Source organism: Lingula anatina, chromosome 1 (genome assembly GCF_051362555.1).
Source record: "Lingula anatina isolate TDL-2025a chromosome 1, LinAna3.0, whole genome shotgun sequence".
Lineage (NCBI taxonomy): Eukaryota > Metazoa > Brachiopoda > Lingulata > Lingulida > Lingulidae > Lingula > Lingula anatina.
Genome location: NC_141767.1, coordinates 39,570,773 through 39,584,505, shown reverse-complemented (window position 1 = coordinate 39,584,505; position 13,733 = coordinate 39,570,773). Strand labels below are relative to the sequence as shown.

At 37.6% G+C, this 13,733-nt stretch overlaps 1 protein-coding gene and 1 long non-coding RNA gene across 2 annotated transcripts; one reads left to right on the top strand and one right to left on the bottom strand.

The window, feature by feature from the left end:
- Positions 1-2,640: 2,640 nt before the first annotated feature.
- Positions 2,641-11,854, bottom strand: LOC106151350 (tryptase beta-2). The gene is made up of 7 exons (XM_013524572.2): positions 11,635-11,854; positions 9,036-9,084; positions 5,601-5,841; positions 5,061-5,197; positions 4,345-4,500; positions 3,990-4,153; positions 2,641-3,362 (listed from the first exon to the last, which is right to left on the bottom strand). The coding sequence occupies exons 1-7, from the start codon at positions 11,719-11,721 to the stop codon at positions 3,180-3,182; spliced, it is 1,017 nt and encodes a 338-aa protein (XP_013380026.2). The 5' UTR covers positions 11,722-11,854; the 3' UTR covers positions 2,641-3,179.
- LOC147764344 (uncharacterized) lies at positions 4,356-12,263 on the top strand. Its single transcript, XR_015332104.1, has 2 exons — positions 4,356-4,439; positions 11,877-12,263. It is a non-coding gene; the product is annotated as an uncharacterized LOC147764344 (long non-coding RNA).
- The last annotated feature ends 1,470 nt before the right edge of the window (positions 12,264-13,733 follow it).

Genomic DNA, 13,733 nt, shown 5'->3' with positions numbered 1-13,733 from the left:
TGGCAGGATTGCATCATCTGATCTTAACACTGTCTTAATCACTTCTTTAGTTTCAGAAATCCAGTGTTCTAGTGAACTAACCTTGTCCATTTCAGTCCACCTATCGGTGGCTCTAACGTGGACTCCGATATTGAAATATCCCTTCATTTTACTGTTGTATGCCTCTTCAACATAATTCCCGATAGATTCCACTGGTTTAAAGTATTCTGTCAGCACAAAGTGCGCCAAGAGCCTTGTTCTGTCGGTTATCTCTGCCTCGGACCTATACTCATTCAATACTTTATTTCTTACTTTGGCGTTAAAACTTAGATCTACCAAATTGTCTTTACCAAATGCCTGCACTAGTGGAATTCCTGATGCAATACAAAGTTTGTGTTCTGCTTCAGTTTCTGTCTTTGTTTCGAGATCCTGAAAGAATGCTAAGAAGTGATTGGCCTGCTGCTTTGACTCCGCCCCACAAAAATCGCAGTTATACCATTTGACCACCGGCGAAGCGCCCAGTATTAGACAAGACGTCAGGATTTCCACCGAGTACAACACTGTCGACCCGAAGCCTGGCCCGTCGCAGTCAGACAGGGTATTCTCCACATAGCAAGAGAAAGTGCCTGGGTTCCCAAACGTATCGCTGTGGTCGTGAAAAAGCATCATGTCACATTCCGACCTATAATTTTCAAGCACGCTTACATTGATATTAGTTTCATCAGCAACCTGTTGAAGCACTTTCATTTTTGTTTGTTGGTCAGTATATTTTAAACGAATAGCTGGAATGCTAAACTCGGCGTTCATTTCCGAATCAAGTGAAAAATCAGGGGAAATTTCAGTGTTTGCCGGAGGTACTAGCGTGGTTGAGTCACATCTTTGAACTGTTGGTTCTCGCACTTCATTTGGAGCGCACGCATCAGCAGCAGTTTTTTCTCTGACAAAGTTTGCTTGATCCTCTTTCTGTCCTGATGTTAGAATGGTTACGGAAAGTATGGAGACAAGTAAAACAATGCCTGCACAATAACACCGGTTTCTGAGTCGAAATCGTACTAACCAGACTACAAGTTGCCTCATCATGTCAGTGTTGCCGATCGAATGTCTTCTCTATATTGTAATTGTTCCAAGCGAAAGACAACGTAGTTTATGATAGATCCACAATATTTGATTTGCCTGGTGATTGTTTCGTCTGTTCACTCTGACAGACTTGGTCACAACTGAATTACCTGTTCAATTACAAAACTGAAATACAATGAAACTATTTTCACACTTGAAAGACAACGTATTTCACTATAAAATTGTACCATTATTTTATCTGTCAAAGGCTATGGATTGCACTGAATGAATATTTTGTTGCGTAACGCACCGATGTCGCGCTGTATCCAGACACGTACCCAGCAGACCAAAGCAAGTTTAAGGAAAAAAAGCAAATTAAAATTTCCAAACTTATTAAATGATTTATGTAAATTGACGGCTTTCTTTGTGTCAAATCCCGATCCAAATGTGCATCTCGAGTAATTTTATTAATTGTAACAAATTGAAATCAATGTGGGATACCTACAACCTGTCGCCTTCCCGTTAGAGGACACGAGGGGGGGGGGGGGTGGAAATGATCGCCACAAAACTGACTCTTCTGTCGATCCGAAGGTGTCCAGCAGCTTTAGTTTTCACCTGTGGTTACAATGTTATAAACATTTTACTCTGCCTAGCTTGTGTCTTTCATTAAGTATCATCTATCTGATGAAAATAGTTAAGACCAGTGCACGCACAATAAACATGTACCAGGGCTCCGTACAGCGTTGAAAACATAATGAGATGGATTACCCTTCTTCATCCGCAATTTCGAATGGCTGGTACGTTTTTGTTCATTGAAGGTGGACATCATTTAATGCTTGAATTCTTTCCAACGCGTCTTTACCAGAAAATAATGAGACAATGAATTCCTTGCCATTATAATATAATACAGCGTTAGAATTTAAACAATGAACAGCTGTAATCGCTGTGGATCTAAGCAAACAGACATAAATTAAAATACTATCATGTTGAAAACCGGTAGTTCCGACCGTGGAACGTATGGATTATTAGGTAATATATACTACAGGTGCAACGCGCTCACGGATTTCAATTTTGATATTGTCATTTGGTGCATTGTCTGAGTTGTACCAGTAACAATGAATAGATCACAAAGAAGGAATGTGATTCAATCTTCAAATAATCTCCAATGAAAATAGTACATTTGTCCTTGAGGGAGGACTGCAGGTTGGATATTTTATGTTAAATTAAAGGTCTTATCTCTTTTATTCCTGTTGCATTTATTTAATGTATCTTCAGGACATCTAATTATGTTTGAAACACAGCTCCAAGTTCATCGTGTGACGTAACATTGGGATTTTTGGGGGCAAAAACATTTTGAATACGTTGCAGACGTTTTAGTTTTTCTTGTGGACATCCATAAAGAAGAGAATAGCAATAGTCTGGTCAAGATTTAATAAACATTTAGAATAGTTTCTGTAGAGTCACTTGGATGATTTCTCAATGAAGCTATGTTTCTGATGTGAAACATCCATGACTTAGAAATTTGCAATATTTGTTTGTCCACAGACAGAGAGGTGTCCATGTATACACCAAGATCTTTTGCATGAGAAGAAGTATAGACAACACTTGTATTTTGCTAAAAGGCGTTGTCTTCATTCTTTATTCTTCTCTTTTTCTATTATAAAACTCCTTGGCATAACAAACTATAACTACCGAGATGGCTTATACAGTAACTCTGATGTGACAAAGACAGTGACATGTGGTTGAATTAAGTGAAATTCCGCTATCTTATATAGTGGATAATTTTGAAGAAATTAAAAATTGGTGCAATATTTTAAGTGACTCGACATATTACTAAGGAAATTCCAGATATAGTCAGCGTACCAACCGTCGGTTTATATCTTTTAACGCAATTTGTTGCTATTTTTGTTAGGCAAAATGCTTACTGTACATGTAGCAATATGAAGTGACAGTTGACGTGAAATCCACTGCAATTTGAAACATCTTGAAACAGGGGGGCAGTGACGATTGGGTTATTATTAAAATCTTATACACAAAAGCCCCATTTCTTTATATTCAGTTACATATGTTCATAAGCTTTGTACATGGATTAATTACACAAATTCACCACAGTCTGGGTTATGAGGTATGAGGTATTTCCCTGTTTACATGCTGTTTTGGCTGTTCTGGTCATTTTCCACTGTAGCCCTGATCCAGTCCACGAAGGCGGCGGTCCGCGTGTACACTCCTGGGAAGCCCGACTGGGCACACCCGTTGCCAAAGGACACGATGCCCACCAAGAGCCACTGGCCGTTCTGCTTACAAACGAACGGACCTCCGGAGTCGTACTGGAAAGTGAGGCATGTGGTTGCATTATTTTTTATTTAAACCTTGAGTCAGATAAATGTTGTAAATCTATCACAAGATGGAGGTGCGAGTCTCCTAATACAATGCATAATGCAGGGAATTATTCAGTATTCTTTTATCGCATATGTGGTACTTATACAACTTAAGATTGATAAAATAATGAATATAGCAACCGTTTTATCGGTTCTATCTATATATCTACCCACTTCCATATTTCAGAGCGGATGCATTTTCGTTGACTATGGACACGGAATCTTAATTTCGCTCTATTTTTGCCTAGGTCTACAAGAAGGGTATTTACCGGCAACTTAACGCAACTTATTCAGTCAAACATCCGTGTGACTTATCATTGTAGGCTACATGTATTTATCAGCTCTCTTGTAGCAAATATATGATCGATTGTTTGCGGGACCATAAGCTTGTTCAAAAGACAAATATCACAATACTTACGTAGGTTTGTGCTAATGAATAATCTTACACCTTTATAGCGTACACTTTTGCTTTCTTGTTAGTTTCTCGCTCGCCTATACGACATTACGAAACACGTAGGTGTGTGTGTGTGTGTGTGTGCGCGCGCGCGGGCGCGTGTGCATGTATTGTAGACTTACATTGCAAGCATCCTTCCCGCCTATATCATACCCAGCACACATCATTCTCGACGTGATGGAGATATTGTAATTCCCATATATGGCGTCATATATCTGACTGCACGAGGCACGGGGCCACACCGGGAGCTGCACATGACGGACAACGGCTGAGATCTTTTCGTCACCTAAAACAATGTTAAATGTGTGCTCCTTACATGTACCTATAATTCAATTGTCCAATCATCAATATCTGTAATAAGCAAGATCTGCGCATGCAATATCAATTTCGACGCTCGTTGATGAACACATGTTAAATACTGCGCTTGGATTACAGTACATCTATAGGCGAGAGAGTGACTCTGTGTACTGAACTCACTTTCTTTGATGAACCCCCATCCTGCCGCAGAGCACATCATTCCCGGGGGGAACACGTCTAATTTTGATGGTAGACACGCCACATTTACGTAATAGGTAAGTTTCACAGGTTTCTTTAGCTTCAGGAGAGCGATGTCGTAGTCAAACATGCCGTTGTCTGAAAGACAAAAGATAAGGGGTGAGCATGATTACAATTATGAATTGCCATTGTGCGGAGAAAATCATTTGTCCGTGTTCAGCGAAACCGCTATGATATATGTAATTGTTATGAAAGCATGAGTTGATGAATATCTCGCAGTTTAATATTATGTAATTTACTTCACAAATCTAAACTTGCATTGTACCCCAGTTGCTTCAATAATCGTTTAAATTATTTCAATTGTGAAGTAAAAAGAGTTGGTTGAGAATTCCACAAAAGTTAAACATACCCAGTGACATTTCTCTGCTACATATTTTATGTTATAGAAGAAAAGACAGGGGTGTTGTATATTTCTTGCTAGTGTTTAACAAAATGACTTTGTTAAATACTTCATGGAATGACTATTAAGAAAATGTATCTGTAACAAAATTTTACAATTTGACATAAATGGTTGGTCTGTCGTTACCCAATTATATCAATTTTTTTCTCTTGGAAGTAGTATCGACGCTATATAATTGTCATGTAATTTTCGATTCGCCCATTTGATGGTTCATAATGAGCGACTGGTTGTGTCTTACGTTTTCTTTGTGGAGTATAAACGATCTTTTCCAAGGGTACATCAGTATGCGTGCCCTCTTCAACATACAGGTTGTGTTCCCCAACCCTCGCCAGCCAGTCGCTTACTCGACTTGAGGTCTTATTGCTCCAGTATTCTCTGAAATCAAACAGCACTGTAAGTTTTTTTTCAGACTTAACGCCTTTATCATTTTATTACCACTCGCCAGTTGGTTTCAGCTTAAATGTGTGGGTTCCAAAGTGTCAATTTTGACCCACCACACTACTCTGCCAATATAAATACCGCTACGGTCTTTATTAGGGACCCTGTCATAATAAAAAAAGATTAAAGCCCATCTCCCTCTCTAAGACATCGATCGGTCTATTGAGAACATACGAGAACCTACACATACACATTGCGCTTATAGTCATTTCGAGAACCTACATATTACGCTTATAGTCATTTCTTTCTTTTTTTAAAATCCTTGTCAATTAAACAATTTGGTACTGTTGGACTATGGGATGTAGGCTGAACAGCTGGCGGCTCCTATGGGAATACTTACTCAAAACAATGAGCTGCAGTGACAACCCACTGGGGATGGATCAGCGACCCTCCACAAATGTGACTGTAGGAACTGGCATCCCCCTTCTTCACCCTTAAACTGACCAACCACGGCCACTCGCCATGGGTGGAGATCTGTCCACCCACAATCCGTTTACTCTTCCGTGAATTTTTGTTGCTCAAGTACCTCTCTAACAGGGCTTGTAAGGAGTCCATAGACCGACCACAGTGCTCTCGTAGGTCTGGGGATAGATAAAAAGAATAGCTAAATACATGTAGATACGCGGGAGTAGATAGATACATAGATAGATAGATGGATGGATGGGTAGGTGGGGTGGGGGTGGGTGGATAGATGGAAGGATGGATGGATGGATAGGTGGGTGGGGTGGTTGTGGGTGGATAGATGGATGGATGGATATTTGTATATATAGCCTACGTTTCAGTATATGTAAATTTTTTGGAGCAGCATCTAAGTATGTAGACAATAGATCTTTAGTTAAAATCCATTTGATGTTCAACAAAGGTTTTGAACTTCCAAGCCAAAATAAAATCAGTAGGTATGTAATTCTAAAGATTTGTCTCTTCTACAATCAGTGCGCTCAAAATGATATGCTGACACCGTAACTTCATATCTTGGCTTTCTTTGTCCCCATATTGCCCAAAGAAAAAATAATGCCCAGGTGCTGAATTATTGATTGTACAGATTTTAGCATTCATAGGAAGGCTCCCTAAATACACCATGGAATCGGTACTCTCAATAGCTCAGCATCTGGGTCATACTTGATGGGTACATGTTGGACGAAGAAAGCCAAATTATGCAGTTACTCAATGCGCATATTCATTTGAGTGTACTTCCTGTGTATACAAACGAATGAAAAGACAAAATGTCTAGACTGGACTACCTACTCGACGTTCTTCCTGTTTCGGAGTTCAACCTTCTTGTTTAAGTCAAGTTTTTTTTTCAATTTTACACTCTTCCTCGCCGTTGCTTATAAAAGACGCATTAACAGACAAAAACAGAGATTTATTTCTGAGAGTATAGTCCTAATAACCTCTACTTTAGCGCCGCTGATATCGTTGGAAATATTTTAGACATATGGAGGAAAAAGAGCTAAACGCATTACCTTATAAACGATAAAGAGACCAATACATCTGAATTATCACACAATTAGTCTAAGATGAGCTGATAAAGAGAGCTCTCACTTTTTACATCGATATTCTTTCAGGGGCTGAAAAACCTACCTTATAAAAGATAGAGACCATTACATCTGTATTATCACATAATAAGTCTAAGATAAGCTGATAAAGAGAGATCTCACTTTTTAAATCGATATTCTTTTCGGTGCTTAAAAACTTAATTAATTTATGTAGTCGATCACAAAACTCTGTAAAGGACACCAGTCAAATATTGAGTAATAGCGCAATGAAACCATTGTATTTCCCCTTAAAAAGGCCAATTCAACTACATTAAGAACTCACTTGGGTCCAATTAAATACGGAATCATTACATTTGTTTATGATTCCGTGACACGCGTGTGACGCGGACGTACGCCTAAAAGCATTATTGTTATAAATAGTGCAGTTGCATGTTTCACAAAAGCTGTTGCTCGTCTTAATATTGACGTTAGGTAGACCATAACCTTGAAGGACTCTAGGAACATTGTCACTTACGGATTGCGCTCTTAATGTTTTGCTACACGGGATATCTGTACGTAAAGCTTTTATAGATACATGTGTCCTGCAAAAATAGTTCATTTGCCGAATTAGGTTCAGATGTGTATTCTACTGATAACCGGCAAGTAAAATGAATCTTCATTCAACATTTCAAAAGGGAACTCTAAATTAATTATTTGAAGTTCGAAACAATAATTAGGATGATATGATGACTTAGAATGTGTGATTTTGATGACATTTTTTAATATGGAAATACCGCGTATTTGGCGAGAGTAACATACATATATTCTCATGCCACCCCCGTTTTTTGACTACCTGATTTCGGTCATTTCTTAATTCAATGATATTATTGAGATATGTTTTGAAATAAAAATTTGCCGAACAAGCTAAAATTCGCTGCTTTTTGATCTTTTCAATCGAATAACGTACCTATTTTAGTAGACGTGCCTATTTTGGGATGATGCATGTACCGGCACAGGTAGGCTATACTGTATACAGGTATATAGCAGTCTTGAATTACTGACCCGTGCTGCTACTAATGGAGACTGACAAAACTGACAAACCCGAAAACCAAATTAAATTCTAAATACACAAAATCAATGTTCATTACATATCTCCACATAAGATATTTCACTTTTATCAAAACATGCTGTAAATTGTACATACATTTATCAATGTGGAGCTTTAAACATATTAACCTGACATGACCTATTGGAAGGCATTTCAAATAAAAATCTGGTCACATCAAAAAGCCTGAGGTTGGCAATGAACTGGAAAAGTAATTGATATTGGGCTTCGATGGTTATTGTCAGGGAAAGATGAAATCAGTCACTGGTTATCAATTATCAGTCAACTCATGTCTCTTTATATTGCCCAGCTCTGGCACGGGTCATGTATTTTCCGGTCCCTAGAGACCTCAGATTCTAGGTATTATCTTTTCCATTTTCCGTCCTGTGTTTTTCTCGAGCGCTGCTTTCTCCCATTCGTTACACGGGGGTTTACTCGTAAGCATTTACACCTACGGAATCCACCCAGTGACCAAGGAGGTTCGGGGCAGTCAAACAAGGAACAAGGGGGAAAGTGTCTTTTAACAAGTGATAATTTGAATATGCTATATAGCAAGTGTGCCACCGTTGGTTGAATCATTAATTGCCTACATGTAAAATAGGCCTACAATTCATCAAAAATATCGCCTTCAAAATTTCAAAAATCGGAGAAAACCATTCGGATAATCATTCACATTGGTTTCTATCGCCCGAAAGCATTCTTCCTCCTCGTTTTACCAATTTCAAGCGTAATATAAACTTGTCGTTGAAGCCATATCTAGTGCAAGGACGGTTGGGCGTAACTTTTCGTTAAGCAGGTGCCCGGTGACAAGGTCGATAAACTGCAGTCAATTAATTACACCGTGTAATCAACATTAAGGCGTCGCTAGAGACCTAAGTCGTAAGGGAGAAGAGCGAGTGGCAATGGGCTGGACATAATCGGGCCTACTACCCGCGGGAGGGGGGGGGGCATTTTCAGATATTATTTAGGTTAGGGGTAACTATGTTCGAACCCAAACTAAATTTGGTTCTGATAGAATTCGACATTGTGTGATTTTGATGACATTTTTTAATATGGAAATACCGCTGAAAACCATATTGAAAAAAGTTTGAAAAAAGTTTGGGTTGCTCAGGATGGACTGGAGGGAACAGAAACAAAGCAGTCAGTAATAGTGTAGCATGGACACAGATGCCGAATATACATGTATATAACTTACCGTACTTAGAATATCGCCATTTGGAATAGATAGAGTCCCCTGTGAATCCCTGAAAAAAATAGGGGAAATGTAGTTATTGATATTTTGATCAGCATAGTCTCTCTACATATGTCAGTATAATAAGTAAACCCAATAATAAAGCCTAAATTGGGAGAAATCTTGAATTGTGTGTATTAGTCTGCATTTCAAGCAAACTGACCTATATTTCAGAGTGTATATCCTTAAAGCGACTCTCATTTCCACAAAGGCAAAAATGAGCAAATGTTTCATTGATCATTAGAGATGTTTTAAATCATTCTATGATGTCGCCATTCCAATTGGTATAATGTGATTTTTTTCAATGTTAAGAGTATAGTAGGCTGTATCCATATTATACATGTATCAAAGTCTAGAAAAAAGTGCTCAAATAGTCTGTGTCGAAAATATCTCCTCAGTTTCTATGTTCTAAATCTATGTCATTCTGAAGTTTTGTTCAGTACATGCTCATGTTTTTAGACCAATAACCACACATTCACGAAATTCATTTTATTCAGACAGCATAATTTAGAACGACTTCTCATACTTTGTCTAACACATCGTGTATGCTCTCACAAGTTCTAGAGATGCGGTTGGGTATCAACGTGACTGAAGTTGCTATTACTACTGAGGTGCTTGCCTGGCAATTTGTCACTATTTATCGATATTATTGAGTAACTGTAATACATGGAACATGACAGTTCTTTTCACCGTGTGTGTTTCTCTCTTTTACTTTCTCCTTTTGAAAAATCTATATGTTTGTGTAACTTGTAATTAAATTACTACACTTGTCATACTGGAGTAATTTAATTACATGTATGTATGTATAACTATTTGCAGTTGTTAAATGTCCATGATATCTTTCACAAATTTATAAAATCAGACACAGAGACGTGAAATAAGAATTAAAATGTTAAAATGAGCAAAATAATCCAAAATTAAACAAAGATATTTGTGAAACACTCTTAACACGGAAGTCAGGTGGTTTAAAGATAGATGTGTCAGACACGAGGTGCAGATGAACTGAAATGTGAGGTATGAAGTCAACGAGGTTAACAACCACATTTTGTCATTACATACGTAAATGGTGCGCTACAACGCAGTTAATAAAGCAATGGAAAGAACACGCGTATAAGCTGGATTATTTTATCTATGGGGCAGTAGTTTAGGATATTTAGCATATTTATGTATTTATTGTACTTTATATATAATTGTTCCTACGTCATGAGTTTATTTTGGACACACGTCAGTGGGCAATTTTATGGACGATGCCACAGCCATATACTGCAAGCGGTATGTCAACACACATATGTTGTTTACACAGTGTACTAGAGGAAAATTGGATTTAATGAAAAATAAGGGAAACAAAACAGAACTTGTGTAACCTCTAGCTAATGAGTAGAGGATTTTTTATCATCAGAAAAAATAGTTATTCAACACACATCTGTCTAAGGGTTCCCACCCTATATTGTAACACATTCACAATTCCTTGGCCATATGATAATAGATATTTCGGTATTCATCCCAATATGGTCGGGAGAAGGACAGATGCTGCATCATAAAACCACTGTTACCGAAGTACAAGTGATTTTGAAATATGGTTACACATTATTTGTAGATATGGTTCTTTCTTTTTTCAAAACTCCTGTTTCACACTCTCCCTCTTGACCAAACAGCAGGCTTTTGGGTTTTGGCTGCGAGAGGAGTTATCAATGCAGTTTTATGGTATTGTCCAGCAATGTAAATGACAATATACCTTAACATTTTCTTTTTATAATGTGACTCATATTTTGAAAAAAAAAAATGAAATGAGACTTTATTTTACAAGTAAGGTAAATAATTATATGCAAATAACCGAAAACAAAACATGATATTGTTGAAATAACCATTTACTAGGTATTTCCAATAATTCCACTTCAAACCCTTCGATAAGATATATTTGTAATCGATAAAATTAATTTAAAAAAACATGATATTGTTGAAATAACCATTTACTAGGTATTTTCCAATAATTCCACTTCAAACCCTTCGATAAGATATATTTGTAATCGATAAAATTAATATGATATTTATGTCATCTAAAGTAGTGGATAAACGCCAGTGTTACGCACTGATGTGTGCATTATGTAATTTTCTGATTGCATTTCAAGTCGTCACGCTAAGAATTATTTGGAATGTAGTCAAGACTGAGCACAAGATCACACTTTCACTTCCCATCATCTAACCAGTGGCGGATTCGGGGGAGGGGGGGTGTCAAGGGGTTCTGACCCCCCCCCCCCTTCGATTTCTGAAAAAATCAGACCAATGGTCCCCTCTTGAAATTAGAATTTTGACTAGCTGAATCATAGTTCTAAACCGTACTAAATGGCACCGTTCGCCCACTTAAATACCAATTTTTTTGGGGCCCTCCACCGAACTTCACTCCAAGGGGGGGGGGGGGGGGGGGTTGGCTTCGCATCCGCAGATCCCCCTTGAAATAATCCTGGATCCGCCCCTGCTACCTATAACCTCTGAAATATGTTTCATCCTCTTTACTCCGTGGAACTTTCTTTCAATAAAAGAAGACTTAGATAAAAAGACTTACCTTCGCTGTGACAAAATATAGTGGAACCAATTGAATCCACAATGATACAAAATATATTGCGCATGTAATTTTGATGTTAAAATCCATATCTTCTGCCCTTTGCCTAGCACGAAACAAACTAAAAATGACGTCCAATTGTCTATGGTACTCTTAAATATGCCGTCACGCATCCACAGCAGTTCGATTGACAGCTAATGGGGATTGAACAGAAAGATTTAATTCTCTCTTTTTTTTATGCTCAGGATTCTTCTGTCACCTAACGAAGTTCCGTGCTCGAATGGCATCAATAAAGTGAGAGCGGCGTAAAGTAGGAGCGTCATTCCCAGGAGAGGTGTCGCATTTGAAGAGTGTCAGAATTTCTATGTAATCAGTAGAATGGAACACAATGGATGGCCTGCTAATAACAGTCACATAGTGCTGGTAGCTTTCATTAACTTTAGCTGATGTACTTTCGTTTATTTATCCTATAATTATAACAATAACGAGATGAATAACATAAAAACACTTTAAATGAATAAGTTAATTTATTTCGGAATTATAACATGTATGTATGTATGTATTATTATTATTATTGGCCATGAGCGCAATGCCGAGGCGAATTTTTGAACTAAAGTACATGTATTAAAACACTTTGTTTTTTCGATTGTATTATCAAATGTGATTTATCTTAATCCTTACAAAGTGCTTCTGACACCATCTTGTACCTAATCAATTTTTATCGTTTTAGTTACATCCGATTGCGTACACGATTTTCCATGTACATTAAGCTTCCGTTTATTAATGTACAAGGAAAAGTGATGTACACAATAGCCCTGCATAGGGATTCTGCAAATGCAAATGCAAATTGTATATATACCTCAAATCCAATGAACATTTTGCGAAAGAAAATAATGTGAATGGAAATTGTGTGTTGAGTTAGTTTGCATCTGCCAGCAATGAAATGTCCCCTAACCGCCTGAATGCTCCCAGTGTACCTCATGGTGCGGACATATATGTTTCCATACAGAATATAAATGTCCAAATACTGATATGCAATATTAATGCACGAAAACAAAGAATTGGAATCAATTCAATAAGGCTATGGGTAACGAACAAAAGACCTCGAACAAGCTTTCGCAATTTTAAGTCGTGAAATTTTCACGATTTCAAAAATAATTTTAATACTGCACAACCAAGGTCATGCATTTAAAGCCATACATTTTTTTCTTTAAATTGAAGATTAATGCTTTTCCAACCGATCTAGAAGGCTGCCGCCAACAGACGTCTATGGCACGATGAAATCGTATAAAATTGACCACAGACTACAGTCTATTTGTGATATATCACTTGTTTTAATCTAATAGTCATTTGTTTTTATGGTATCGCCAGATGCTACGCCAGAAACAAATTTAACGTGGACTGTCATCCGCTGGGGATATATTTACCAAAGGGTTATTGCGTTCAGCTACCCTGCAATATTCAGATAATTTTTTTGCGATATAGGTAGCAAAATCGCTGCGATTACGTTACTGTTACTAAAGGGTCAGTCATTGAGATTGATTTGATTTATAGCAAAGCAGTTACGGAGCTTTCAGTAGGAATTAAATACATTCAACGCGAAGAAGATACCGGTAAAGTTAATTTGACAATCGATCCTGCAGACAAAAAAATCCTGGAAACTTGAACCTAATGCAACTGTAGCGGATGTCTGTTTTAATTGCAATTTTCAAGATACATGTAGAACTACCAAACATCTAGACATGTCTGGAACCCGTCTCTGCCAAATTAGTCCACTGGTCAACCCGATGCCTCCAACAGAACATACGCCTAGAAATTGAGGATTTTCACGTATTTCAATAATTAACCACTGCATACAAAGAACACGAATTTTGTCAATACAAAGCTGTTCTGTTATTTATCACGTTTTTAGTAAAGCGGAATGTGAAGAAAATGGCCGCCAACAGTACAAAATAGAAACAATGTGTGTTGAGATCTAGATAAATAAAATATAACGATAGCTCTACTTTTTGTCTGAAAAGTGCTATTACCATTTTAATGAAAACAGCTTCGTATTGACAAAATTCACCTTCTTTAAATGCAGTAGTTAATGCTGAAATACT

Excerpts from the sequence above, each read along its gene's own strand:
- LOC106151350 (XM_013524572.2), bottom strand. The coding sequence starts at position 11,721 with ATGGATTTTAACATCAAAATTACATGCGCAATATATTTTGTATCATTG. Across the intron at positions 9,085-11,634 it reads TATATTTTGTCACAGCGAAG|GGATTCACAGGGGACTCTAT; the intron begins GTAAGTCTTTTT and ends TATTTTTTTCAG. Across the intron at positions 5,842-9,035 it reads ATGGCGATATTCTAAGTACG|ACCTACGAGAGCACTGTGGT; the intron begins GTAAGTTATATA and ends ATCTATCCCCAG.